The sequence below is a fragment of the Acinonyx jubatus genome, chromosome E2, assembly GCF_027475565.1.
Source record: "Acinonyx jubatus isolate Ajub_Pintada_27869175 chromosome E2, VMU_Ajub_asm_v1.0, whole genome shotgun sequence".
Lineage (NCBI taxonomy): Eukaryota > Metazoa > Chordata > Mammalia > Carnivora > Felidae > Acinonyx > Acinonyx jubatus.
Window position 1 is genome coordinate 7,108,711 of NC_069396.1, and position 24,658 is coordinate 7,133,368.

Genomic DNA, 24,658 nt, shown 5'->3' on the forward strand with positions numbered 1-24,658 from the left:
GGAAGACACAGCCCAGGCAGAAAACCACTCCCCACCTCAGGGAAGCAGCTGGCAGGCCCAGTGGGGCAGCTCGCCCTTCCCTGCAGGTGTGGACAGCCCCACCCGTGGTCCTAGTTGACCCCGCCTTGGCATCCCCGGAAGTGTGTGCAGACGATTCTGGGGCAAAGACTGAATCAAGGAGGGAAAAGACCATTTGGTCATGTGGAAATCTACAAAAGAGAGGTGGGCCACAAATGTGCGTTTACAGGTGCTCTGTACAAAAGGTACTCGCTTAGAGATGGTTAAGAATTGTGTCCCAGCCACTGCAATGAATTCTCAAGTGGAAAGGAAGTGGGCTTTGTGTAGTAAACAATTTAATGTCCCGTAAAGGGAGGTCTGATCTTTCCTCCCGGGAGGTGACCTCTAAGCCCCTGTAATGTCCTGCCTCCTAAGAATATCTTTATTTATCTGGGGCCACTCTGATGATCTATCCTAGCAAAGCAATTTGGACGTCATCTTGACCTCCAGAGGGGCTGAAGGCTAAGGATCAACCACACAGCCAACCACCCATGTGTACACGACCAGGCACCTAAAAAGCTCTGACCCCAAGGCTTGGGTGAGTTGCCTCGGTCAGTGATATTCCATAGATACTGTTGGAGCTGGGGTGGGCCATGACCTCCTGGGACAACCAGACACTCCATGAATGGAAATCTCCTGGATTCTGTCCCATGAGCCTCTTTTCTTTCAATCTGCATCCTTTCACTGTGACAAACCACAACCCTAACAGTTTTCAGTGTGTTCTGTGAATCCTTCTATCGAAACCCAGGGACTGGGAGACCCCTGAACTTGCAGTTGGTGTCAGCAATGACGGTGTTTAGACGGACTCCCTAACTCACAGCTTTGGACTCAGAAGGACCCGGGGTTCAAAGCCTGGCTCCAGTGGCAGTGTGATATGGGGGATGCGGAGGGAGGGTCACTGCCTCCAAATGACGTCTCTGACTGAGGGGTGATCACAAGCAGAATGCAGCAAGCGGGCTCCCCTTCCTGGAGTCTTACCATCATCCTCGCCCTTGGCACCCAGCATGGGGACAAACAGGGGTTCTGCTGGCCAGCAGTGCTCCTGTCCCCATTTTAAGGATGACTTTGTGAGAATGTCGTATTTCAGGATCTGTATACCCAAAGAGGAGAGACATGTGAGCAAATTATTAGAGGGCACGGTCTTGCCCTGAAAACACACAGCAACAATTCCCACAGAGAGGATTAAGCCCCTCGAGTGGAGGCTACAAATGACATCTACCTGGGGTCCGTATAACAGCAGACACGAAAGCAGCTAGCTTCCTCCTCCACCTGTAAGCAGAGATCCTCCTGCCAAACCATAGCTAACACTATGCACTGAATTCTTTTAAAAATAAAAATCCTAAATTTATCTGGTGTTTGACACTACATTGCGACTTTTGTGTGTGTTAAATAAACTAGTGAACTCAATGCAAACATTTAAAGGATAATACTATCCTTTTGTTGTTTTAAAAGTGCAAGTCCCTAATCAACAATAGCCGAAGTATGGAAAGAGCCCAAATGTCCACTGATGGATGAATGGATAAAGAAGATGTGGTACACACACACACACACACACACACACACACAAATGGAGTATTACTTGGCAATCAAAAAGAATGAAATCTTGCCATTTGCAACTATGTGGATGGAACTAGAGGGTATTATGCTAAGTGAAATTAGTCAGAGAAAGACAAATATCATATGACTTCACTCATATGGGGACTTTAAGACACAGAACAGATGAACACAAGGGAAGGGAAGCAAAAATAATATAAAAACAGGGAGAGACAAAACATGAGAGACTCTTAAATATGGAGAACAAACAGAGGGTTCCGGGAGGGATTGTGACAGGGGGGATGGGCTAAATGGGTAAGGGGCATTAGGGAATCTACTCCTGAAATCATTGTTGCACTATATGCTAATCTGGATGTAAATTTTTAAAAAATAGTAAAAACTTTTACTTAAAAAATAAATAAAATAAAATAAAATATGAAAAAAAACCCCAACACTGAAGTTTGAGGGGCGCCTGGGTGGCTTGGTCAGTTAAGCCTCCAACTTCAGCTCAGGTCATGATCTCGCAGTTTGTGAGTTTGAGCCCCATGTTGGGCTCTGTGCTGACAGCTCAGAGCCTGGAGCCTGCTTCAGATTGTGTGTCTCCCTCTCTGTCTCCCCCTGCTCATTCCCTGTCTCTCTCTGTCTCTCAAAAACTGAATAAACGTTAAAAAAAAAAAAAGTGCAAGTCCCTGGACTTCTCTTAATCCGTAACAGACCTGTTTCCCCTCAGGGTGTGGGACAAGTGGGGAGTGGCTAGGGGTGTGTGTGTGTGAACCTTAATTGTTTGCTCTGTACATTTTTGCACTGTCTGCCTTTTTTAAAAAAGGTATTCCATTTTATTATTAAAAAATGAAGATGTTAAAGACAAGTGACGCGTGTATAACACTGAGTATAGTCCCTGGGATACAGTAATTGTTCAACAAATCGTAGTTTAAAAAACAAAATAAATGCTCCGAGTTTCAGCCCTCTGCTCTAGAGGGTGAGTTCCTTGAAGGCAGAGGCTGGGATCCCCCTGTTCACTTCCTTATCCTCAGTGCCTGCACAGTGTAGCACATGGTTGGTGCTCAATAAACATGCTAAATAAAGAAATCAATGGATGAACCATAGCCGTGACCTCCTTCCTGAGCTTCAGCCCCTCAGGTATGGCTCCCTCCCTTGGCTGGCCTATCATTGCTTTCCCTGTATTTTGTCCCACTGACCTCACTCTCTGATCTGCCCTCTGTCCCCAAAAAGACCTCCCTTTTCTGATCAAGGTCACCCAGTCTGAGATCCTAGAGTTCAGCTTTGCAGGTAGACACGATTATTGTCGGGAGCACCAGCCCAAATCACACGGGGATTGGTACCTTGGTTGGGATGGGACTCCAGTGAACTTCGGCCGCAAAGACATAGCGGTAGGGCTTCCCGTTGTGAGCATAATTGATCCGAGGCAGCTCTAAGCCTGGAGAGAAGGACACGGCTGATGAAGTCCCCATCACCGCGGGCTGGGAACATCTACCCTTCATGCCAGGCTGGGCATCCTTTCCACAAAAATGGCTCCCTATCCAGGATCCCTGAACTTGCTTCAGGCCCTGGATTAGATCAAGGTTGGTAGCAGAGCAGGGGGAGGGAACCTCTGATAATTACTCTGGCTCTATTAGAAGGTTCCGGAGCAAGGTAAGACAGACCTAGTTTTTTAAGTGTATAAGCATCTTTAATTATCCAAGATAGAAATCAGAGAGAATTGCATGATTAAAATCAGAGGCCACTGCAATTTTTTTTAAAGCTCTTCAAAAAAAAAAAAAAAATACTAATGTGTGCGTGCACGTGTGGGGGTGTAGACCAAAAAAAAGAAAAACCCTGAAACCGTGGAAAGGAGTCTCAATGGGGAATAGTTAAACAAATCTGGTGAATTCACATAATAACATACATGAAACTAATGTTTACAAAGAATTTTAATAATATGGGAAAGTGTCCATATCATAAGATAAAGTGTAAAAGGCTGGTTATAGAATTATCTCCACTATGTTACAAAAGAAGAGAAAAGGTTCAGAAGCACTGCTGGGGTTAGAACTTCCTTGTAGTTTATGTTTTATAGTGTATACCTATGGGTTTCATGTTTCATGAAATTTTTGTTGTACCTATTACTTTTGTAATCAAAAAGACCTGAAAATTTTGTCGACGTACATGCATACATACATGTCTGGTGTGTCAGGTTGAATCTCTAAGTTTAATGTTTATTTATGAGAGGAAGAGACAGACAGAGTGTAAGCAGGGGAGGGGCAGAGAGAAGGAGACACAGAATCCAAAGCAGGCTCCATGCTCTGAGCTGTCAGCATAGAGCCCGATGCAGGGCTCGAACCCACGAACCATGAGATCATGACCTGAGCTGAAGTCACTTAACTGACTGAGCCACCAGGAGCTCTTGAATCTCTAAGTTTAAGTGCTGGGATGAAAGTCCCCTTTGTATGAAGTATTCCAGGCAGCTGGAGCCAACTGCTGGTGAAAATATAATGTCTGGGAAAAGAGGAAGCAGGCGGGGAGCATCAGTTATCAGGCTCTCGTGCCCCTGCATGGCTGGAAGAGGTGGGAAGATGTCCAGTCCCACAGGCAAGTAGTCGGGAGAGTTCCAAGAGATGTCCTGGTGAATGTGAAGGGGGACCACCCACATACAGAAATCAGAAAAAGATGCCCACAGTTGGCCCCAGACTTCCCATGGTGCTCCTGGGCCTCAAACCTGGTCTAGGATCGCACCCCGCCCCCCCCAATCTCCACCCTGTAAATGACTTGGTTATGTAAAATATGATTCATCCCTGCGAATTCCATGAAGCTAATGAAGCCACGCTCTTGAAGAATCTTCAGGATGTAGGGAAGTTCTCAGGCTATATCCATTAAACGGAAGAAGCCATTTCTAAATATCCTGGATGGTATGGTATGCATTTTGTAAAACTATAGATCCAGGGGGTAAGGGCTTTGGAGTCTGAGAGACCTGGGTTCAGATCCTGACTCTGCTGCCTATCTGTGGGCAGGTTACTGAATTATCCTCACCTTTGCCATCCTCAGCTCTAAAACAAGAATAACACGTGCCAACACCTGCCTCCCAGGATTGTTCTGGTAACTTCTACTTTGTGCTGGACTCTCACTAGCGGCCAGGTTCTCGGTGAAGCGCTTCACGGACGCGAACTCATGTAACGTCAAGGACAACAGGATGAGACTGTCGGGGTGAGATGAGGCGATGTCTGGGGAGCCCTAGAAGAGGGCTGGCATATGCCAAGGAACCCACACCCGACAGAAAGACAATGGGGATTTCCAAAGGGTTGCCATGGACGGAGGGATTACGAGGGAGCTGTCTATTGCCATGCTTCTCAGCATTGCCCAAGTTTGCCACAATAAGCGAGAATTCTCTTCTCAGATGCAAAAGACCCCGAACGTTTTAAGCCTCCGTCTGCCCATGCCATGTGGTGGGTGAGCAGAGATGGGGGTTAATGCCTTAAGAATTGGGACCAAGATCTATACATTCACTTCTAAAGATGACTCCCACCGGTGGGGGCCCCACAAAGAGCCTGTTCAAGCATCCACAAGATGCCGTTTACAGCAGGGGTTCTTATGGGCAAAGCTGGGGTCATCCTAACAAAGTCCCCAGGACGGTGTCCCTCCAGATGCCTGAACCCGGTAGGGGGCAGCTGACGTGGAGAGCAAGGCAGAACCGCACCCTGCCACCCTCTAGCACCCTCGTTCCCTGCCCGTGTTGAGCACAGACCTCCCCCTCTAAGTCACGCTTTTGTCACGTGCTGGTGATACACTGAGCACAGGAACACGGTCCTTGCCTCATAGGCTCCTAGGGCAGCGGTTCTCAGTCAGGGTGATGGTGCCCCCAGGGACGTTGGCGACGTCTGGACATGTTTTTGGTCGCGCCAATTCAGGGTGCAGGTGCTACAGGCATCTGGTGGGTCAAGGCCAGGGATGCTGCTCTACATCCTAGCGCCCAGGATGGCCCCCGTCACAGAGAATGACCCAGCCCCCATTGTCAGGGGTGCCCAGGTTGAGAAGACCTGCCCTTACGGGTACGACTTTTATGGGAGGGGTTTACACGCTGTGTCGAGCCCAGCCTCTCTGAGCCATTTTCTCCTCCATAAAATGGGGCTGATGGCCCCTGTCCCACAGGGTATTTTCAAGGGGTAAAGTAGAAATGCAAACAAGCTGTCCCTCTTCAGTAAGTCAGCCTTTGACAAACTGGAGCATTTACAGAGGCCAGCTGTGAAATCATCCAATGAGCACCCCCACCCCCAGTGCCCTCCTGGGAGGCGTTTGAAGATACGCGAAAGAGAACTGTCCCCAGATGCTTTCTACCGGGGCACCCCAAGAGCCTTTCCGTTTGCCCCGTGTCCATGCACAGCTCTTCTGCATCAGAAGGAGGTACTGAGAGGCCTCGGGGGATTCCTGAGGTCCTGTTCCTTCCCTGAGCATCCGGAAGGGAGGCATTTTACTTGCCGTTGTGGATGCCGGTTTGACTACATTTGATCCCACTTCTGCATTCTGAAAGAATCAGTTTTCAAGAAAAAAATTGACCACTTGTTACCCAGAGCAAACAAGTGCTATACCGTGTATGTTTAACAAAGTGGTTTAGGGGAGCCTGCTTGGGATTTTCTCTTATCCTCTCTCCTTCTCTCTCTCAAAGTAAATAAATAAACTCATAGCATTAAAAAAAAAGTGCTTTAGAGGATGTCATCTTTCAAAAAAAATTTTTTAATGTTTTTAATTATTTTTGAGAGCGTGAGAGAGCACGCAAGCTGGGGAGGGGCAGAGAGAGGGGGAGACACAGAATCCGAAGCAGGATCCAGGCTCTGAGCTGTCAGCACAGAGCCCGATGCGGGGCTCAAACTTGTGAACCACGAGATCATGACCTGGGCTGAAGTTGCTCAACCAACTGAGCTAGCCAGGTGCCCCTAGAGGATGTCATCTTCTTCTGGCCTCATGTAAACCACAGGAAGCAGCTATTATATTATTGGTATTCTTTTTTTTTTTTTAATGTATATTTTGAAAGAGAGAGAGAGAGAGAGGGAAGGAGGGAGAGCAAACACACATGCACAATGGGGAAGAGCAGAGAGAGAGGGAGAGAAAGAATCCCAAGCAGGATCCACAATGTCAGCACAGAGCCCAGCATGGGGCTCGATCTCATGGACCCATGGGATCATGACCTGAGCTCACATCAAGAGTTTGACGCTTAACCGACTAAGCCACCCAGGCGCCCCTGTATTATCAGTATTATTCTCATTCTCTGAGAGGGTGTAGCTGGTAGGTGGTGGGATGAGGGTCCCTAAACTCCTGGCTCTTTTCTACTACTCTGGGCTACATTATCTTTCACAGGTAAAACTAATGTGCTAGTAGGTTCTCACTTTTTAAATACTAGGTGATTCACCTGTACAAGGCTGCATCAGTCATTAAAAGGATGTTTATAAAGAGTTCATAATAACATGGGAAATGCTCATGAGAGAGTACTGACAACTGCAGCAGAGTAAATTGTATACGCAGCCTGAGCTCAATGAGGTAAAAAAAAAAAAATGACACTGAAAAGAGCCTGGGGGAAATACACCAAATACTAACAAGACAGCAGGCAGTGGAATTATGGGGACTTCCTTTTTCTACACTTCCCTGTATTTTCAGGACTTTCTCCTATGAAAACCACTGCTGAAATGAAAACAAACAGGCAATCATCATTACTTGGGAGTCAAAGATCGACCAAGCACATTCCTTGGTCTCAACTTACAATCAGACTTTGTTTAGGGTCTTACCCGTCGTGGTTGTAATCCAGGAGAGGGATTGAAAACAATTGATTATTTATTGAGCTTCTACTACTCCCTGTTTCCCTACGTAGGAGCCATGGGGCCTTGAGCAAGTTACTTAGTACCTGGGAAGCCGCTGCCTCATCTTTATAGTGAGGTACAGCAGATGTGTATATGTGTAAAGAGTGTATATACAGAGTGTATATGTGTCTCTAAGTTATTGTGCAGGTTGAATAAAATAATCCCTGAAAATGGTTTACAGGAGGGTCTGGTTAACAGTCAGTGCTAAATAAATGCTAGTTGCAAGCTGATAACACCATCATTGTTTTATTATTACCATTGTTGTTATTATATTACTCACTATACCACCGGGGGCGAGCGCAGGTCAGACGATGGAGGAGAAGCAAGACGGAGTCCCTGCCTTCACGGAGTCTACAGGGCGAGAGTTATTGTTATGGCTGACTTCTCCTCATTTAAACTTTTCTCTGCTTCCCAAATTTTCCAAAATGGGATTTTATAATTAAATGAAACCTGTTTGAGTGATAGCAGCTTTTTGCCGGGAAGGGGATGCTAAGGTACTGCGTCCTAGAGCAGCTGGGATGCAGGGGCCCTTTGAGATTTGCTTAGTTCAACCCCTCAACTTACAGAAGAGGAAGCAGGCCCTGGAGAAGGAAGGTGATTTGTCCAAGGCCACAGAGGGAAGAAGAGTTTGGGCCCTTCACACTGCAAGTCTTTCGCTCCAAAGCAAGAGCACTGCAGGCAGTAGGGCAAAGCAGGTACAAAGGCCCTGAGGCCAGTCCCTTCCCATCCTGCAGGTCTCTGCTCAAAACATCCCTTCCCTTGACCACTCAATCCGCAGTGTCGCCAAGGCACAGCTCCCAGGAAGGAACTGCTGGATGAACGGAGTGGATGCGTAACTCAGTAAGCTTTTCCTTCCACTGTCAAGGTGCAAAACATGTGCTTCACAGGGTGGCTGCAGGAATTCAAGGAGATGAAATGCGTGAAAAAGTCCCACCCGGCACCCGGCACCCCGGTGCTGTCTTGTAAACTGAAGTTCTGGAATGCCTCCTCCTGCATTGAGCCACAAATCGGCAGAGGCTCTGCCTGGTGCCTTGTCGTCACCTGACAGCAACAGGCCTGTTGTGCATGCCCTGGGCTTGTGTCTCGGGGAGTCGGTCTGCAGAGACTTATAATTCTGGCCTGAAACTGGTCAGACTGGTTGAGGGATAAACTGAATTTTTCCACATAGCAGTCACCAACGTGACTCAGCTGCTTTTTGTGGCCGGCGTGCTCAGCTTTGGGAAGAAACAGCTTTCCAGCCCAAATTCAACAAAATCCTACAGGTTTGTTTTGAAATCCCCCAACTTGAGGCAACTCTGTGCGAAGCAGCCATCTCGGTAATTCCCCGAAACACTGGCTTTGGGGGTCAGAAGCCCTGTGTGTGAAATCTGGCTCTCTGGCTTTCTGTGTGAACTTGAGCAGCCTTCCCCCTCCCCCCCCCCCCCCCCCCCCCCCGCCAGCCCCCAGGCCTCCCTGAGGCTGTTCCATAGATTGTACAATATGGGGGCGATTCGTAACTTTTTGAATGGGTGGTGAGCACAAGTGAGGTTGCTTTGACCTGCCGCTGAAGACTAGTTACAATTAAACAATGGTGATGAAAACACTTGGGCCAGGGCCAGGCACATTGTAGTTAGTAACTTGGAGCCAGAGAGACACGCATGCAAATCCCAGCTCAAAATCCCACGGATATTTCTGCAATGTTGGGCAAGTTACTTTCTCTCTCATCCGTAGTCATGGGGATAGCAAGCAACTCAGAGGGGCGTCCCACTGATTAGATGAGAGGCTTGCAAAGCATTTAACAGTTCCACAAATTTTCAGGACCAAGAAGTAGAGCGGAGACCCACGTACCCTATGTCTAAATGCGTTGAGCAAACTGTTACATGAAATACCATTTTCTCCCCCTCCTCCATACACAGACCTTCCTAACGCAGAAGGGCGCTGTCCGAGAGGGCAACCGCTAACCACATGTGGCTATTTACATTTTACTTAAACTTAAGAACAATTACACATCCTCTTCCTCAGCTGCACAAGGCACATTTCAATGGCACACGTGTCTCGTGGCTACTGCCTCAGATAGACAGAGAATGTGTCATAGCTGCAGTGGACTCTTGCACAGTGCTGGTCTGGAAGGATGTGTGAATTTGGAATTCTAGGACTCCTTGAGTTCTGAGCCAGAATAGGGTGGCAGACAAGGGCCAGCCTCTGGGCCCGGGTTCTTTGTCCCTGTCCCCCTTTCTTCCCACTGCACAGAAGCCCCAGCCAGCACGACCGAAGCCAAGAGCCAAATTCTGGCCACCTTGTGAGTCTGAGGCCTGTACACCAGGGGCACGGCCTGCCTTTAGGAAGACAGAGGCAGGTGCTGGAAGCAGTGTTGGAGCTTTTGGGGGACGGAATTCACGGATCCCAGGTAGCTGGTTCGTGGCTGGGGAAGGGGAAGGCACCTGGCTGGGTGGGCATGGCCCCTTGGCCCGAAGAACCCCCCACTCTGTGAAGGAGGGACACTGCCATAGAAAGTCTGGATTAGGGCCCCCCAAATGCCCAGGCCAGAGCAGGGGCCCCTCTTGCCGGGGTCTAAAAGCAAAAACGACATCTAACACAGGTCCCGGCAGATAATGAGCTCTCAATAAATGGCAGCTTTTGAGGTGGGGGAGGGGGGGTGTCTTTGTTTTCACATTTAGGATCAAGACAAAAACCCAAACTACTGAGCCAGGAGTGGAAGCCACCCTTCGTAGGTCCACAACGCCTCCTCCCATGGTGGCGGCTTATGCAAGGATAGCTGTCGGAAGGGAAGGCTAGTGCTCACGAACCCCCCCGGAGGCAGCCCCCCGGAGCCCCGCCGGACATGCAGGGCGGCCAAAGAGCTGTCTGTACGCGCCCACGCCCCTCCCAGCCCGGCCCCGCCTGGGACAACCCCTGCACCGCCCTACAAAAACAGGCCACCGTGCCAAGGGGCCCCACCTTCCTCTGACCCCAGCTGGCCCAAACGCAAGAGAATCTGGGGCAGCCGGGACATCCCAGACTTTTAAGTATACTTCACTCTTGCCCATTCTCTGTGGAGAGCACTTGCCACTTGGGAAATGTTCCCAATGTTAAAGACAGACCCGCGTCCTTTCAGAGACCCACTCATTTCTCATCCGCACGTCATGCGTTCATTGAGTTAAAGTGGTTAAAAGCTTAACGAGGACCCTCCAAGGGCCAGGCCCTGTGACGTGCGTGGGACAATCAGCTGACAGGAGGACGGGCTCTGGCTCTCAGAGCTTCACGGGTCCGGTGACTGAACAAGCTCCCTTGCCGGGGACAAGGGTTCAGCAGGAGCTGCAAGTGCCACTGGCACGTACGAGGTCCTCTGAGGGGAGCAATGACCCTGACACCTGTAGGGCCAACAGGAATTTGCCAGACTGAGGTTGGTTCTCCCTGCTTGCAAATTGAAAGCCTCTGTGGGCTGAGACCACACCCTCGTGCCCCCCCCCCCCCCCAGGTCCTCCACCTCCACCCAGAGGTTCTGCCTTCACTGGTCTACACCGGGGTCCGCCCAGGTGTGGTCTCAGAACCCCCAGGTGAGTCCAACCTGCAGCCAAGTCAGGAGCAGAGGCCTGATCCGAGTAGGACAGGGTTTCAGGCAGGGGGACAGCCATGAGCAATGGCCCCAGACTGAAGGGTGCCGGAGGCAGGTGGTATCTCCTTTGGTCTGTCCTAATAAGCCTTTGGGTAGAACGGAATTGGAGCTGCCAGACCGGGACATGTCTGCCATGGGCATGTGCTCAACTTTCCGATTTCAATACGCAGGCAGGGCAACTTGAAAGTGAAGCAAGGAGCCTTTTTAAGGGACAATAAATAGCAATTAAAAAGCGTGGCCAGGGCTCACTCTTCTTTGCTGGTTTCAAAGCAGTAGATGGTTCACACGGTGGCTTTTCAAAATCTACATGCTGAACTTCTTAGCTTGGTTCCAAGGAAGCAAATCATTTTTCAAGCACGATAAAAGGCTATAAAATTCTCGGTGTGCGGGCAGTGGGAGGGAGTGTTTCCTCTCCAGGTTTCATCCCCAGGCTGAGGTCGGCGTGAGGCAGGGCCGGGCCTCGGGATGTGCACCTGTGTGCTCTGTGACACCACCTCCCACCACTGCTTCCCGGAACCAGGACACCAAGACTGGCCCTGCTTGGCCCTGCGGGGCTGCCCAGGGTGGAGACCGCAGAGGCCAGGAGCCCATGTGACGACTTCGTGGAATGTGGCCACTCACTCAACAGCCCTGAACCCGGTGAGGAGAAAGTTCACTCCTTTTTCTCTTCCCGATCTTTCCGACCGGGTCAAGGAGAGTCTGAGTCAGGTGCCATTAGCTCTTTAACACCTAGTACTCTTAGGACTTTCTTCTCAACAAAGAGGTGAAGTCTTGGCAAGCCGCGGTTATCCGACCAGAGAGTAAGACCTTTGCTTTATTGCCGCTGCTTCCCCCAGCTTGTCTTCCGATTGCAGTGAGCGATGCTCTCTTTCCAGTGACTAGCAACGGGTTACCTCTTAAGAGGGAGATGGTTAAAACAAAACACGATTTTTTAAGGGTTAAATTGAGGTGATAAAAATGAAAATCGGGACAGAGATAAACCAATGACGGCAGATGGGGAAATGCCGACAAGACAGGAAAGAACCCCGGCTCTGGGACCAGAGAAACCTGGGTGCACACGCAGGCTCCACTGACTGACGAGCCCGGCAGTGAGGTGGGAGGAGGCTCCCTGGGCCTTCTGTCGGAGTGTCTTCCATTTCCCAGGCCTGCAGAGGGGGACCCTTCTGGGCTTTTCCCAGGTGTTAGGCCTGCTGGGGAGAGCAGGAGAGTTGACACCTTTCCCAGCTACGAGTGTGCACGGAGAGACAGGCAGGTGCCAATCATGCCTCTGCCACTTGGGGCATGTTCCTGAACCTCTCTGGGCCTCGGTTTCTCCATCTGTAAAATGCGGCTAACATGAGGACCTCTCCCATAGGGTGTTTTGCTCATTAAGTGAGGCAAGGAAAATAAAACGCCTAGCAAAGTACCCGGCACATACAGTGCATTTAGTAATAGGAGCCACCAAAATCGAGGTGAATTGGATTTGCTTTCATTTAAATTAATTAAGTCGTGAAGTCAGTGAGTTCTGGAGCCAGAAGTCTCTGTAGCCTCTGGGAGCATCACCCTAATTGAAGATAATGTCTGGCCTCGTGGTCATTTTTAATGCAAGACGCGGACGATTCAATAGCAGGGCATTTGGTGAGTGAATAGTGACGAATCCTGGCCTGGGACCGTCACACGAATATTTAAAATGATGTTGCAGAAGAATATTTAACGTCACGGGGAGATGTTTAGATACACGTGTAAGTGAAAACAGTCGCACACAAAACAGTATGCACATAATCCTCCGTGAAAAGGAAGGAAGGGCTGATACACGCTGCAACAGAGACGCACCTCCGAAACACCGTGCGGAGGGAGGGCAGCCAGCCGCAGGGGACCACCTGGCGCCTGGGTCCACGTACATGACTCCAACAGGCAGATCCTCAGAGAGAGGAAGGGGATTAGTGGTTACCTAGAGCTGGGGGAGGGGCGTGGGTTAAGGGGTGCAAGGTTCCTTTCCAGGGTCATGAAAATGTTTTAAAATCCATCGTTGTGATGGTCACACAACTCTGTAAAGATACTAAAGGCAACTGAATTGTACACTTTAAATGAGTGAAACGGGTGGATGCTATGTGAAATTCTATCTCCATAAGTCTATTGAGAATTCTGCGATCTCCTCTAAAATTAAGCAATATATAAAATATACGTATATATTTCTAAATTTTAGAGAAGTCATACTACACAGAATTTTTAACTGCTCTATCGAGAGACATATTCATGTGCATGTGTGTTAGATCTGCATATACACAGATACATCGACAGATGTACCAATATGGCTGTCTAGTGAGAGAGAGACTTTGGAGGAATACAAATATATCTACAGTAGGTCTGTGGGTTTGTTTCCTTTTTATCTAATCTATATTTTAAGTTGTTTTTTTTTAACTTATTTTGAGGGCAGAGAGGGAAGGGGGGAGGGAGGGAGACAGCGAGCGCACACAGGCACAATTTGGGGAGGGGCAGAGAGAGAGGGAGAGAGAGAGAAACCCAACCAGGCTCCGGACACTTAACCAACTGAGCCACCCAGGTACCCCTCCCTAATCTATATTTTCTAAGGCTTCTGCTATAAATACGTATCATTCTTGGAGAAACAATGAAAAGATGTCTTTAAGAACAGCTCACTTGGGATTTCAATGTCAATCAAGCCGACGCCAAAGTAACTGCCCACTTGGGCTCACGACGCCCCAGGAATGAAATGGGCCCCCGTCCCGCCCATTACCTTGTCCACATCGAGGGGCACGGCGAACCTCCGGAGGGTGGGAATGGAGGTGAGCCTGGAGTTCTCCTCCAAGTCCTGGTTCAGGTTGGCCAAGTAGAAGAGCTGATAAAGGCTGCTGTCCTCGTAGGCGATGACATCAAACACAAGGCAGCCGTCCTCTTCGTAGGCGTTGACGTGATGAAACACCACCATGGGGTCCATGTAAAACTTGGTCGGCACGGGCTTCCCAGTCCTTTGGTCGATGATGTGAACGTAAGTCTGAAAGAAGACGCGCATCCAGGGGTCAGCCTTCCCTCTGCTGGCCTGGCGCTGTGGCATCGGGTACAGGTCGGGATGCGGCCCTGCCCTCCACTAGCTCGTGACCCTGAAACGTCCCTTGTCCCAGAGCTCCGGCCACGCAGAAGCTGAGGACACGGGAGCTGCCTGCCATTACACGTCTGTGATCACCTCCTTCAGATGGATCGGAGGGAAGCTTTGCCGCTGGAGCCTCTGCACCACCAGGAGGACTGCCTGGAGGAGTCCCCGAGGGTGCGCTGTCCCCTCCCCACCCCCTTCACTTGACTGGGACTCCAGGTGGGTGGCAACGACCCAGCTCCCTGGCAACAAATGGCCAAGCTGGGGAGAACTGGCCAGTCCTCTAGCCCTCCCCGGGTTCCAGCCACAGCTGGATCCCCTAAAACCACACCAGCCCTTCGGGGGCCCCTCTCCCGACCTCCTGGTTTGCCAGCTTGTCGCAGCAACCTCCTTTATCCTGGGGGCTGCAGCGGGGAGAGACCATTCTGGTGAAGGAGCCCCAAGGGTATCTGCACACACCTCCGGCTGTCATGGGGTGGTATCGCTCTGGGTGGTAATTAGCCATGTCTGCAGCCCCACTTGCCTAATCCAAAGTAGGTGTGGGGGTTCTTCCTTGTGGCAGCTTTGGCCCAGCCACCCTCCTTCCGAAAGGCAGGGCGGGACTGCTCCAGGCTGTTCCCTGGTCACCTCCTCCCAGCGTATCCACCTTTCTCTCCTTCCCCAGAATGTAGCTTTGAACATTAAGTGGGAGAGCAGAAGAGGAAGGCTTTGACAGCCTACGGGCGTTGGAACGGGCAGGTGACTACAGAGGTAATTATTTTAGCTCTTTTCTTCTCCATGACCCCAATTCCTGGGGTCAGGCACAGGAGCTTTTAAGAAAGCTCTCTTCTGAAAAAAAATTTTTAATATTTATTTGTTTTTGAGAGACAGAACATGAGCAGGGGAGGGACAGAGAGAGAGGGAGACACAGAATCCAGAGCAGGCTCCAGGCTCTGAGCCATCAGCACAGAGCCTGACGTGGGGCTCGAAGCCACGAACCACGAGATCATGACTTGAGCCGAAGTCGGATGCTTAACTGACTGAGCCCCCCAGGCACCTCAGAAAGGTCTCTTCTAAATGCATTCTAAAACCCTTCCCGGGGCTTTCTGCCCTGCCTCTGGGGGCTCGGTCTTCCCACTGTGGGATTCTCTGAGGGCCACGGGATCTCCAGGGGCTGAAGAGAAAACCCAACTACCGCTAGCTTCCCTGCTGGCCCCCTTGGCCCACTGTTCATTCCAAAAATAGAGAGAGAGGGTCTGTGACATAGGAGACACTTTTTCAGTAAAAAGAGAATAAAAGCAAGCCCCTGCCTTCATGGAGCTTCTATTCCAGTGGGGGGAAAGGCCAGCAGTCAATGGTCAAGTAACGTGCCAAGGACAATGAGCACCACTGAGAAAAATGAAGCCGGGTAGGGGATAGAGAAAGCCTGGAGTGGGGTCTGTTACAGATTGGTTCATCATGGAAGGCCTCAGGAATCTGGACTCTGAGGAAGGAAGCGATCTGGGGAAGGATATTCCAGGTGGAAGGGACAGGAAATGCAAAGGCCCTGAGGCAGGAATGTGTTAGGCTGGTTTGAGATACAGGAGGACCAAGAGGGAGGCTGGGTGAGCAGGAAGCCAGGGGTTGGGATGTAGACATGTGAGGATTTGCAGGCTGGTCAGTGAAGTCTTGGATCTTATTCTGAGGAAGGTGGGAAATCATTAGAAGGCTCTGAGCAGAGGAGGGACCTCACTCTCCTCGTGGAAAAGGACAGGTTTTAAAGAGGTGGCCAGCCGCAAACAGGATGCATAGTTGCACATGTACATAAAGACGTCCATAATGGGCAGAAAGGGGAGAGGGATGTCAGGGCATTGTAGTGGTTCCCTCTGGAGAGGGCACTGGCCGTGGTGGGGGGAGAAGGGACTTGATACGTTGCTTCCTATACTTGGGTATTGTTTGAATAGAGGACACTAAGAATTACTGGATATTTATCACAAGTAAAAGTTGACTTATTTCAACAGGAAGTAAGTACACACACATATCCATGCATAGATATATTCATACGCATACAAATGTACACACATATGCAGACATCCATATATACAGGCCTGCATATACACAAGTGCAGACACACACGTGTGCACACATCCATGCTTTGAGCACGCAGGTGTGCCTGAATGGAAGCTGTTTCTGTTTACCACTGGTGGAACACTCTATCATTACGATGTCTAAATCATCTCTGGCTCTGCTTCCCTGACATTGTATAGTGGCTGCAGGATGCTGAAAGGGCCTCGTCCATGGACAGTGGAAGCTGCAAGGAGCCCGGACATGGGTCAGGACTGAGGAGTGGCCCTCGGCTGAGGGGGCCGCCTGGCTGATGAGAGCCGGCTTGCCCAAGGCCACACACTCACCCAGGGACAGTCCACTCTACTGACTCAGTGAGTTGGGACTTGGCTCTCTTGCCCTAACTCAAGACCACTCTGCAGGACCATCCAGCTTCAGAACTCTCTGGAAGCGTGGCTAATGCTTCCGGGGAGACTGCCCGGTAGCTCACTTCCTCCCTCCCTTGGAAACCTCCTGCATGCTAACCTCCATCTCAGCCTGCTTCCCAGGATACCCCACTCTGGCCATCCTGATGTTGCGGGCTCGGCCGACCCAGTGGGGGCTGGGGGTCTTGTCCAGGCCTTACCTGGTCCTCCCTGTGGAAAGCCAGGCAGGAAGCCCAGTTCACTCCCCGGATGTACGCAGTTGACATCTTGAGGACGTCCAGCTTGAAAGGCTGCTCGAGGAAAACGATGTAGTTCTCGGTGACTCCGAAGCTGTGGTAATAGCTCGGGGAGAGGAGCGAGCGGGAGGTGATGGAACCGAACACCTCTGTGTGCTTCAACGGGTTCTTCCCCTTCGTGTCCTCTAGAGAAAGGTAAGCCTGAGGAGCAGTGTGGGGCCTAGCTGCCCCCAGACAACGCCACGATCACCTGCAGCTGAGCCTTTCAAACTGACCTGGTCACTAAGAAGAGCCTTTGGGTAAGAGCCGACAAGTAAACCGATGAAGGGGTTGAGGGCTGGTCGGGGGTTAGGGCTTCTCACCAAGGCCTACCCGCCTCTCCTGCTCTGTGAGACCCAGTGCTACAATCTGCAAACACTGAGCCACAGAGCTAGGCTTCTGGGCCGGGGCCCGCAGCGCAGCCTGGGGACTAAGCCCAGCCTCCAGCTGCTTCTAGCATCAAGGTTTCTTTGGAACACAGCCACACTCCCTTCTTTCACAGAGTCTGAGGCTGCTTTTGCTTTGGAACTGCAATGGCGTTGTTCAGTAGTTGTGACAGAGACCACAGGGCTGCACAGCGTCAGGTATTTACTCTTGGACCCTCTACAGAAAAAGCTTGTCAGCCCCTAGCCTGGAACAATGCCTCTCGTGCACACGGATTATCTGGGATTGTGATAAAGTGTGGAGTTTGACCCAGTAGATGGGGCTGGGGCCTGAGGGTCTGTATTTCTATTAAGCGCCTGAGGGATAGGGCAGCTTCCCAGGCTTCAACTTTGCTTTTTGCTGGGGACCATCATCTGATACATATTTCGTAGGGTTTCCATGAACTTCTTTCGGCACTGCCCATTCCCAAACACCTGGGAGACTAAGTACCCATTGTGATGTGGGGCTGCTATATACCTTGTGATGATCCAAGCAGGCTGTAGGGTTCCCATTTTACAGACGGGAAACTGAGGTGCGATGGAATGGGCCCGTCATTATGGCCAAAGGCACAAGGTTAAGCCAAGAAGACCCGGCCCCCCGCTGAGCCTGGCTGCCTCCTCTGTTATTAGCGAGAACAACACTCCCAGAGTGAAGAGAGAGAACAGAATGCAATAATGGGGCAGCCCAGGCTCGAGCGAGCTCTTATTCTCCTGCAAGGGTGAGTCACCATGGGCCAAAAGGTCTCCCCACCCAGGCCTGGGGCTCATTTATAATGAGTTACCTGCAAGCGTCCCCACCTTTCTTGTGGCCACCTGTGCACACCATAAACAGCTGGCTGGTGGGAGGGGTGCTGTGGGGTTGTGGGGTGGTTCTTTTCTTCACAAAACAAACGGAGCACAAAGCAGACCAAAATGAAAAGTACCCTGGCCTGGGAGGCAGGAGGCGGGCGCGAATCCCAGGGAAGCCGCCGGCATGGAGCAGGCCATCAGAGAGGAGCTGCTGGCAAGATGTGGGGGCTCCTGTCAGCTGTGTGGTGGTGGGCATGTCACCTGATCCCCCTGGGCCTCATCATCCTCCTTTGAAATAGAAGGTGTTAAATGCCTAGACCTCCCCTAGGTCTGACGTTCTAGGATTCTGACTAGGCTCTATATTCCTCTATTGGCTTAATTCATGGGAGTTCCATTTAACAAGAATACACTCATTGTGCCCTCTGACCTTAGGGGCTCCCATCTGCCTGGAGCCTGGTAATTAGCTCAGGAGGTGCTATAGGACTACGGAGGGCACCAGCAGGGGTCACACATGGAAGCCACTTGCCCTAAACTTGTAAGTTCTGCCCTGTCTCCTGAGTCCTGCGCAGCCACCCTCGGGGGGGCCTGGTTTCCTGGGTGTGGTTCCCAGGAGGGTCCTGGACAAAGAAGGGCCAGGAGCCTCCTCCCTCGGGAACATGCAATCACAATGGGCCTGGGCTTTGCTCCACATTCCTGGCCTTAAATGGAGAAGGTTCAGAAGGCCCAGAAAATGGGGTGGGGGTCTGAAAGGCTGACAGTCTGAAGCAGGGCTGAGCCCCCACAACAACACTGGGAGCCTGGCTTCAGGGGCTGGGATGAGAGTGGGCAGCACAGCTTTGGCATACAAAGTTTTGTGAGAAAACTAAAAGATATCAATGGAAGGAAGGAAGGATGGATGGAAGGATGTTTGATGGGTGCGTGGATGGACAGACGGACAGTTGGATGATGACTGATAGGTGGATGGATGGATGGATGGATGGATGGATAGGGAAATGGTGGGTGAATAATGGGTAAATTAATGAATCAATAAACTGGAGCCTAAAGAAAAACAGGTTAGAATAGTAAAGGAACTTACTTCTTCCAAAAGGAAGTCCAGCCACACCTCTTTTCTCCTTTAGGAAAAAAGACTCAAGGTCATCTGAATCACCCATGTAGGAAAGGGTCAGATTGAGTCTCAGGTCATCAACAAAAATCAGAACTCTTTGGAAGGAGCCACCCTTGACATCTGTGTTTCATCATATCCCCAGAATGACCTACCTGGTACTGTGGCAGGGATCTTAAAGATCACATATTTTGTCTTCCCCTTGTCCATGATGGATGTGCCCACATTAAGAACATTTCCAGCCGCATCATAATGAGGATGCGATGTTGCCAGATTTACCGCCACGTAATTGCGATAATCCACCTGCAAAATGACAAACACCTGGTTTTAAAAAGGAGGTGGGGAGGGTGAGATGATGAAAAGCTGGCCGCTTCTAGATTCGGAGTGATGATGGCTACGTTTGCATACCTCCTGGTCTGAAGGTAAGGCGACTTCACCTTTCAAGAGGATGTTTACTCTTGAAACCTGATATGACCTCAGGGGGAGCCTCCTACAGTAGGGAGGCTGCAGGGGAGCTGGTGAGCTGTATGCTCTTCCCTGCCCCCTAGCCCTGCCCCCTGGGTGTCCTCAGCATGGAGGCAGATTGCCTGGCCGAAGAGTGATGACCTAGGCAGAGAGGCAGCCTTAGCGCTAATCTTAGCTGCTGCTCTGTGTCTTTCTGGTTACGTCATTTAAATTCTCCCCTTTTGCATGCCACAGAGGCATAAATCTCCAGGCCTCTCTCCTAGGATTATTCTGGGAACAGAGAGTTATAAAAACACTTGGTCGAAGTGAAACTCAACTAACGAGCTCCATAATGACCCCCCACTCCCAACAGGGCACAGCCATAGAATAATGTGTGGCCGGGGAAACAACTGTCCTCCTTTCCTCTCCAAGAATAGCACAACCTCCGGCCAGAAGTCAACCAATACTTCATGCTCTCTTAGTATTTCCTCTCTGAGGCTTTGTGGAGAGCATACATTGGTTGGACCTATGCTGCCTGGCTTCAAAGGTGCTGGCCATAACTTCGCAGCTAAGAAAAGCACTCCCTTTACCAGATCGTTAAAATGTACTGAGGAGACAATGAGGCTTTGGCCAGCCAGCTGGAGAAGAAAGTGGGTCTATTGATTTTCGTGAAAATGTTGACTTGATTCTGCCCAGGAAAGGCATCTGCTTGGGGATTTGTTTCCATCCCCTTGCTCTCTGCCTAAGGCCTCCCTCTTCAGGCCAACGCCAGGTAGGGCTGCTAGAGTCTGGGCACTCTGGTGCCATCATTCATTCCAACTCCCATTAAACTTCCCACTCAGTGCCAAGACAGTGGACAGTGTTATGGGCTGAATTGTGTCTTCCAAAAAGATCTATGTACCAAGGGTTAGGGCTTCAACATATTTGGAAACAGGGCCTTTGTAGATGTCATCAAGTTAAAATGAGGTCATTCTGGATGGAGGTAGGCCCTAATCCAATGATTTGTATCTCTAGAAGAGATTGGAGTGATGCATCTACAAGCCAAGGAGCACTGAGGATTCCTGGCAGCCACCAGCAGCTGGAAGAGGCATGCCAGAATCTTCCCCTAGAGCCTTCAGAGAGAGAGAGAGAGAGAGAGAGAGAGAGAGACAGAGAGAGAGACAGAGAGAGAGAGAGAGAGAGAGAGAGAGAGAGAGAGAATGGCTCCATGGACACCCGGATTTCAGACTTCCAGCCTCCAGAACTGTGAGAGGATAGATTTCTGTTGTTTTAATCCACCTAGTTCGTGGTACTTTGTTTTGGTAACCCTACGAATAAACAAGATGAACCCACAGAGTCCCAACCCTAAGGGAGCTTACAATCTAGTGCTAAGTGTTGTGCTGGGGAAACTCAAGATCCAATGGCTTTAGAGGAGGGGATGCTCCTGTGAGTTCCTGCAGGTCACATGACCCCACCCAGGTCCCTTTCACAGACCAGGAACTGATGCTGGTTATACATTCACTGGTACCTTCTCCAGGGTTTCCAGAGTCCGTGGGTTGATTTTCCTGATGTAATTGGTCTCTGTGGTCGCATAGAAGTCTTATCCACACTTCATGATGTTTATCAGGCAGTTGTCTGTGAAATCAGGGATGGTATGGGACAAGTAGGAAAAAGCTCTGTGGAAGAAAGCAGATCAATAGCAAATCACTGGCTGTGTCTACCCAGCTGGAAAGTTCTGCATAAGATAGCTTTAGTTTCCCTACCACTTAAAATGCTCTACTTCAGGGTCTCAAAGACTTGAGGAGTCTGGAGGACTTGGGTATCAAGTTGTCCAAAGATACCACCACATTGAGTTAGCTAAGACATGAGTCATCTGGGGAAAAGATGGCCACCAACTGAACCCTCCTGGGCTCTCAAAAATCCATTGGTCTCCCACACCACAGATATCAAGAGCTGGTAGGTTGTTCTGAAGTGTTTTAAGAAGCTCTACAGAAATCGTATGTACCCATCCATAATGGCTCCCAAAGACTAGAAAAACAGCTAATTCTTGCTTTTGGCAGGAACGAGAACCCTCTGAATTTGTCCAGGAAATTAGTTTTCTTTTATTTTCTTTAAAGGAAAGCAAACAAATTGTGAGATTAAAAACTCATCATTAGTTTGATCAGAAGATCCGGACCCATGTATTGGTTAGTGCTCCCCCTACTGGCAAGCAGTGAAGCAGCAAAGATGTCTCACAGATGCTGGTTTTGCATTCATTTCCTCCCCCTCCCCTGTTCCTGCCTGGTTCCTCCCCACACCTGCAAACCTGAGGTCAGTGCTTGCTGTGTGCCAGCCCCAGCACTGGATCCTGGAACTGGAAAGATGAGGTCAGTTCCGGAAAAGGAGAAGCAATCTTCTGTCTCTGGGCCAGCATACGAACACATTTCCTAACTCTCCTAGATCTGAAGAGTATCAGGAAGGAGATACGGACAGCAGGTCTGATTCCCTGGCCAACAATTTAGTTGTCAAGTGTGTGACACATTCAGAGTCATCAGAGCTCAGATGATTTGAAATGTAGTCAACAACAACAACAAACTCTTCCGTATCTCTTTCTCCCATTTGCCCACTTCCCTCCTCAAACACCCTACGAGTTTCTCTAGACACATATAAGTACAAATAAATCTACCTTTCTTCCTGCTTTTTTTGCACACTACACCACATATTATATGCTCTTTCTATACCTCATTCCGCCCCACACTCACCACTCAACAATGTATCTTGGAAATTTTTCCATTGAGTACATAGAGAGCATCCTTATTCTTTTTTTTACTTCTGCCTGGTATTTTCTTGTATATTTTCACTTTTATTTAACTACCCTTCTGTTGATGAACATTTGGGGTTATTTTCAGTTCCTCATCACAACAAATGACGCAACCTTGAATAATATTGCACGTTTGTCATTCCAGATGTGAGCAAGATTATCTCTAGATTGAAGAGAACACACGTTTGTGATTTTGAGAGAGAATTCCAAATTGCTCTCCTACCAGCCATATGGAAAAAATACCTAATCATCTGTCAGATGCTCACTGTCCCTCTTGCTCTCAGTGATCAAGAATTGCATAGTATACACGGTCAAAGCCCGGTCAGGTGGTTTTCATGCACCCTAAAGATGACTCTCAGGGAAGTGAATGCTGGTTGTTTTGACCACCAAGGATGTCAAAAAGCATGACCAGATTCAAAATGGACAGCTACTTAGAAAATATGTTTTTGCAGGGGTCTGGATGGGCCATCGTTCCAAACTCTGACACCACAATCCTGTTGGCCTTGGTGTTGGCATTGTAGGTATCACTTCTCAGGTATTTGCTCCTGTAATAGACTTCACCTGAAAAAAAAAAAAAAGATGCAGAATCATCCCAGGCTGACACTTTTACAGAGTTTTAAGGTCAATTTCAGCCATTCTGGGGTATTATGGGGGGGGGGGTACAGGGGAGGTGAGTTCAGTAAAGCAGTCCCTTTTAACGTGTGGATATAAGAGAATTTGCAGCAAACTCTCACTTGAGACTCACATTTTCTCACTTGAGACTCACAACTGTATGTCAGGGTAAGTATCCCGATGAGCTCCATTTTACATGGCAGGGAACAGGAACATTCCCTTGCCCGGCCAAATGTCACCTAACCAAGAGGTGCTGACCTGGCCCATTGACCATCTCTTCTACCATGCTGGTTTCCCTCCAGGGAGGTCCAGATTTGGAGGAATGGTTCAGAAGGCCTCATACTTGGGGTCTGGGTTTCCCCAGCGTCTGGTTCAGCCCTGAAAGCCTTTCGTTGGCCATTTTAGCCCCTGGAGTAATATTTGATGCCTATTACAACCAGAGGGTGACCTAGGGCCCAATTCTGTGTAGCAGGTCAGTACGTGTGTGGATGTCTAATTCATGCAGTTACTGGAGAAAATCTAAGTCACTACATAAAATCAGGGACTCTTGGGGACCCTTGGTGGCTCAGTTGGTTTAGTGTCTGACTTCAGCTCAGATCATGATCACATGGTTTGTGAGTTTGAGCCCCGAATCGGGCTCTGTGCTGACAGCTAGAAGCCTGGAACCTGCTTTGGATTCTGTGTCTCCCTCTCTCTCTGCCCCTAACCCACTCTCATTCTGTCTCTCTCTCAAAAATAAAAACATTAAAAAAATTTTTTTTTTTAAAGCAGGGACTCTTGACCAGTTCATCAAGACCAACCTGAAAATGTACTGGATGGTTCTAGACCTGTATTAGGTTCCTATGGCTATTGTAACAAATTACCACAAACTTCGTGGCTTACAACAACACAAAGTTGCTATCTTACCATTTTGGAAGATACAGGCTGAAATGGGTCTTACCGGCTAAAAAGCAAGGGGTCAGCAGAGAATCCTTTTCTTGCTTTTCTAGCTTCTAGAAGCTGCCTGCATTGCTTGGCTTGTGGTCACATCACTCTACCCTCTGACCCTCCTCTTTCCCTTGTGATTACACCCAGCCTACCGGGATAAACTCCCCAACTCAAGGTCCTTAACTTAGTCACATCTGCAAAGACCCTTTTACTTTGCAGGCTGACCCGTAACATATTCACAGGTCCCTTCCGGGAGACAAAGGGGAGCAGGGGTGGGGGAGAAAAGAGGAGAGAGCTGAGGAGGCCCACCTGGGAGTGGATGGATCAGGAAAGTCTTCCTGGAGGAGGGAAGCACTCGAGAGAGCGCTTGGAAGATGAATAAAATGGTTTGCCCACAATAGACTGGGGAGGTGCAAGTAGGAGAGGGAGTAAGGCATTTCCATTCACTCTTCCTGGAAAGTGTGAAAGCACAGGCCTGGTGGTGTAAAGGCCAGCCCACCTCCTGTAAGAGCTGAGTCAAGATGGGCTTGAGCACGAGGTAGGGGCTTGGGAGCAGCAGGAATGAGATGAGGTCAAGGGATGGCACCCTACTGGGCTACAGGAGGCCTCTGAACTTCATTTGCTGGACAACTTGAAACCTGTCGGTTTTTAAATTTTCATTTAATTTTGCTGTTAATTAGCAAGTGACATATTGATTTTTCCACCCTAAAGAACACATTCCTTGCTGTAGTCAAATGTAGGTTTCCAA

At 49.6% G+C, this 24,658-nt stretch overlaps 1 protein-coding gene across 1 annotated transcript in view; it reads right to left on the minus strand.

Annotated features, from left to right (window-relative positions):
- Positions 1 to 24,658, minus strand: part of BCO1 (beta-carotene oxygenase 1) — a 161,943-nt gene that overhangs the window by 5,138 nt on the left and 132,147 nt on the right. Inside the window, 9 exon segments of the mRNA XM_053211340.1 lie at positions 1,036 to 1,147; positions 2,934 to 3,081; positions 4,263 to 4,290; positions 6,054 to 6,102; positions 13,760 to 14,017; positions 16,761 to 16,981; positions 19,304 to 19,451; positions 21,100 to 21,247; positions 22,803 to 22,932. Coding sequence (XP_053067315.1) covers positions 1,036 to 1,147; positions 2,934 to 3,081; positions 4,263 to 4,290; positions 6,054 to 6,102; positions 13,760 to 14,017; positions 16,761 to 16,981; positions 19,304 to 19,451; positions 21,100 to 21,247; positions 22,803 to 22,932 — 1,242 coding nt within the window.